The 4814-nt window shown below is 55.5% G+C and overlaps 1 protein-coding gene across 1 annotated transcript; it reads right to left on the reverse strand.

The window, feature by feature from the left end:
- Nucleotides 1-1859: 1859 nt before the first annotated feature.
- CHC_T00007978001 (hypothetical protein) lies at nucleotides 1860-3242 on the reverse strand. The gene has a single exon (XM_005711621.1). It carries the CDS (start codon nucleotides 3240-3242, stop codon nucleotides 1860-1862), a length of 1383 nt encoding a protein of 460 aa, XP_005711678.1.
- Between the last annotated feature and the right edge of the window lie 1572 nt (nucleotides 3243-4814).

Genomic DNA, 4814 nt, shown 5'->3' on the forward strand with positions numbered 1-4814 from the left:
ACCTCTGGCTCCACTACGCAAAGCACTGCGTTAATACAGGCTCCCATAAGGCCGCCGCCAAGGTCCTGGCCACCGCCATCGCCTATAGGCCCGATGCGAGCGACGTCTGGCTCGCCGCTGTCGCCTTCCATTTCGATACCTGCGCCGACGCCAAAAGTGCAAGGGCCATCGCCCAGAGGGGCTTGAGAGCTCTTCCGCATTCTCTCCCTATGTGGACAGAATACTTTCGAATGGAGCTTTGCTATTTGGCAAAGCTTGTTTCGAGGCGCATCGCCATGGCGCTCCCGCTTTCTGGTACTGCGCCTGAACCCTCCCAACCTCCAGAGCAGCAGGAGCAGCACGCAAATGAACCTCCTCCCGACCAAGTCGCGGTAGACTCTGCAGGTCACAGTCCCCTGTCTCACCCGTCTTCGTCTGGGAGTGAAAACATGTCGTTTTGGGACGGTGGCATTCCCATGGCGGTGTACACCAACGCCTGCGAAAGCTTGACCCTCACGCCTCAACACCGCGTCCATTTCTGGCACATCGTCGCCACCACGCCCTATGCACCGAAACAGCTGCTCCGGTCTCTAGCGTCAGCTATGCTCAAGCAACATCCGCATTGCATCATCTCCCGTCTTGTCAATATCCAATTGGATTGGGACCTTTTGCATGCACAATTGATACAGGAATCGTCTTCCGCTGAAGCCACACACGACAACGACAATGACGATGGGAACAAGGAACCTGACCAACAGACCAAGGACATGCAGCATCGCCTTGCCGATCACGCCCTGGAGACTATAAACAAGATGCAACAGCTTCTCTCCGAGCGCCCGCTGGCAGCAAGCATTGACACTTGTAAGCCGGCCGTGCAATCGTTTTGGGAAAACCTAATCGCCCTTATCAGCACTTGCGAACAGCACCAGGCAGCTACTTCCCTCGCCAAGAAAGTGCTTGTCCTCATCAAGTCTGGAAAAGTTTTCAGTGGTGATTTTTCTAGTGGCGGAACGGAAGGCCCCGACGGTGTGGATCCCAAAGACCCTCACACCTGGTCTATGAACCACTTTGCGAACATGCTAGAATCAAAAACTTGTCCCTTGTCAAGAAAATCGCACGATGTGTTGACGGCCAAAGTTCTCATCCCCTTTCGAGGGCGCGATGAGGAGAGAGCTCTCTGCGCATGGTTATCTTCAGAGGGCAATCTGAAACAGTTGCAGGGCATTTGCGATACCATGCTTACCCTGCCCCCGCTCACATTGAAGTCATTACACTCGGCCATCCGGTCTCAAATGAAAAATATGACCGCATGCAGAGTCAGGGACAACTATCTGGTGCAGACGTGCTTCAGCTCCCTTTCCAAACAAGAAAATTTTTTAAAGCAGCAACGGCTTTGCCATCGGCGAACACAAATGTGGACTTGTGGCTTGATTATCTGGATTTCGAAAGGCGCATTGCACGCGAATCAAAGCTGGCAACAAAAGTCAACTGGCAGGCATTGAAGACTTTAGACGCAAAGCGAGGAGAGCTCTTTACAGAGAGACAAATTCTCCGCAACCTTGCATGAAGAACAGCGTGCTGCTCTGGAGCGTGTTGGTAAAACGCTTGGGACGCACCATACTCGCACTGATAGATGTCAGACCTCTCAATGACTGATTCTAACACGGGCCGTTTTATCCATCGGGCTGAAACACATTCAATGCAATACAACATTACGCTCCACTGTTCTACTGCGTACTACCAACTCGCATGTCTAAATTCCGAGCATTGTGGCGAGCCTTTTTTTGCCACAGATCTGTCTCAGAAGCAGCGCATGTTTTGCCAGGTGAAGCCCACGATAGTATGGGTGTGGGGGGGGGAAGGGGGGGGGGCAAGTTGATTTACCGCACAGCATCTTCAACAGTGCTATCGCCCTCTTCGACGAGTTCGGCGCGCTCTTCTCTAGTCCATTCATCTTTGGTGCCGATGGAGACTTTTGAAGCACTGAAAAGGCGCTGTTGGCATATGACGGCAATGGCCATCATGACGGCACACAGGCAGAAGACGGTGGTATTCTCATAGTTTTTGTACAGAATGAGGCAGACTATGAGATTCAAAGGAAGACGAAAGTAGTTCATAATGGCGGATCGGGTGACCTCGGGAACATACTTTGCTCGCATGGTACCCATAGCCGGAAAGTACAAACCGCAAATGACCTCAAACGCAAGCAGAGCGCCGTACACCTCCCATACATTGGATGATATGGTGGTGACGACAAAGCAAACGACGCCTATGATGTACATATTACGCATGAATAGCTCAGCGGGTTGTGTCTTCATAAGAAAGACGAATAAACTGCTTCCAATCATGATGCAAACCATGAAGGAACTAAAGATCATGCCATGCGGAATCTCGCCAAGTGACATGGCATTCGACGCGGCCTGTAGCGCCGGGGTCCAACTGAAGACCATGAGATACATGGCAGACTCAAAGCAGGACTGAATGATGCCGACAAGCAAGATCTTCTCATCGGCAATCATCATATGCCAGGCACTGCGCAAGCCGCCGGTGACGGTCTGCCTACTATCGCCAAAGTTCTCGGACCAGGACAACATGACAATGAGGCCCGTGGCGGCGAGGACGACAGCGGCCGTATCAAACGGGGCGACCTTTCCAAACTGGGCAGCGACGATGCCAGCAATCTGGCCTGCGACAATGGCGACGACGGCATTCCCAAACTGGGCCTTTGAAAAAGTGTCGGCGATGAGGTTGGGATCAAAGCCGCGGTTGTTATGCTCCGACACAAGCCACGACTCGAAGGCCGAGAAGAGGATGCTGGTAGCAATGCCCGCCAGCAGCCTGCCGACCATCAAGGTAGCAAAGTTCGGCGAGTGCTTGGTCATGCAGGACAGGGCGTACGTGATGACGAAGACCAGGACGTTAAACTTGCGGCCATACTTGTCGGCGATGGAGCCGATAAAAGTGCCGAAGACGGCGGACGAGCCAAAGCCGGCGATGAAGAGCTGGGCGATCTCCTTCTTCCCGTAGCCGTACTCGGCGTACAGCGCGTAGACGTAGGGCCCCTGCAGCCAGTCGGCCGCGATGGCCAGCAGGTAGACGAGCAGGTAGTTGTTCTGGAAGGCGCGGAAGTCGGGCGTGTTCGCGGCCGGGCCGTCCGATGGCTTGGCCGCGTCCGACGCAGGCGACGCGTCCGAGAAGTAGTACTGCGCAAAGCGCACCAGGGCGCACGTCACGACCAGGCCGCCGAAGATCTCGGCGTACATGGCGGCGGGGGGGGAGTCTCGGCGGGCGCGGGGCGGGGAGGCGGAAGGCGGGAGGGGCAGAGTCTGGCGAGAGGCAGCGGCGGGGCAAGGCGGCGGCAGAGTGGAAGGGCGGCAGAGCGGCAGAGCGGCAGAGCGGCAGAGCGGGAGGCCGCGTGTGCAGACGATTAGAGAAGACGGGGGCGGAAGCGGGGGCTCGAATTATGCGGCGCGACAGACAATGCGGCGAGCGACAAGAGGCGGGAGCGACAAGAAGCGGGAGCGACAGGCCGCAGCAACAGTCGCTGCGCAACCGGCTTGCATTGCTGTCATGACGAGCGGGCAGTTTCGGGGTCCGCGCGTGACACGTGCGCGAGGCAGTGGCCGCCGCTGCCGCCCTTCAGGACCGTACACGCCCACTCAGTGGCGTGTACGGTCCTGAAGGGCGCGCACCACCAATGTCTCACCAAATGTCCCACTCAAATGTGATTCTTTAAAGCCCGCCCTGTGATAAATTTTTATAAGATAAAATAAAGATGGCACCAATCGCCGCTGGTCACCCCGATTGGCCGTTTCTCGCAACCGCCCCGCCCGCCACAAGATAAACTTTTACGCACCAGGCACACGTCAGCCGCGCTGCAGGCGCGCGCTCGATCCGAGCTAGAAGCGGGACCCGGCGTTGCTGCCGCGCGCTGTGCGCGGCGCCGAGCGCTCCCACGCGTCGCGAGAGACGTGCCGAACTTTACTCGCTCCGATGCATGCCGCATGCGTACTGTAGTACTGTACTGCTGGGCGGTCATGCTTGGGCTTGGGAGATGTGCAAACATGAGTGGCGAGTTGAGGGCAGCCTCGTGATCTTGCCAGCGTGCCGAACTAAAGTTTATATACCCTGTACTCAGATCGTGCAGTTGGGCTCAAACGCATTCAATCCATTTGTTGCATGCCGCACAACTTGGTGCGACGATTTCATTCATTTCATTCCCGGACGTGCTACGGAATTTGGAAGAGAGGAAGCAATACTCAGAGGAGGACACGTTCTCGCCTCTGCTTACAGCACATCCCTCGCCACACGTGTACGATTCTCAGTAGGTCCACGTAGTACTGTACCGGATCGCAATCTACTGATTTATCGAGCCCATCGATTTCCCACCCAATACCACCGTCGCATCCCCCTCACCCTTCACCTCCGCGAGTACGGGAAATTCGAGACCCATATTGACCTCCGCCCCCCCCACAGTGCCCACTGTTGCACCTTGGACACGATGTGCCTTCCGAGGGCTGGTTCCAACGCGAGGGGCGAAGACAAAGAAAAGATTGCGGTGTTCCGTATAGATATGACTCTGACCTTGGCCTTGTAGCAGGTACTTCATCTTCAGAAAAAACTGTGAAAAATTGCGAACCCTTCCTTCTCAAAAGTTGTCCAGTCCAGCTGCGCACCTTTGAAGGCTGCTCCAAGGAAGGCAATTGGCTTATGTCGCTGCTTTGTTACGGGCAGACGAAGCTGTTCCCTGGTGGTTTGCGTGACAACGCCAGCCCAAAATTTCTGAGAAGCTTCCGTAAAGACGCATCGCACTTTCTTGGTCAAGCAGTTACATT

The sequence above is a fragment of the Chondrus crispus genome, genomic scaffold (assembly GCF_000350225.1).
Source record: "Chondrus crispus Stackhouse genomic scaffold, scaffold_90, whole genome shotgun sequence".
NCBI lineage: Eukaryota > Rhodophyta > Florideophyceae > Gigartinales > Gigartinaceae > Chondrus > Chondrus crispus.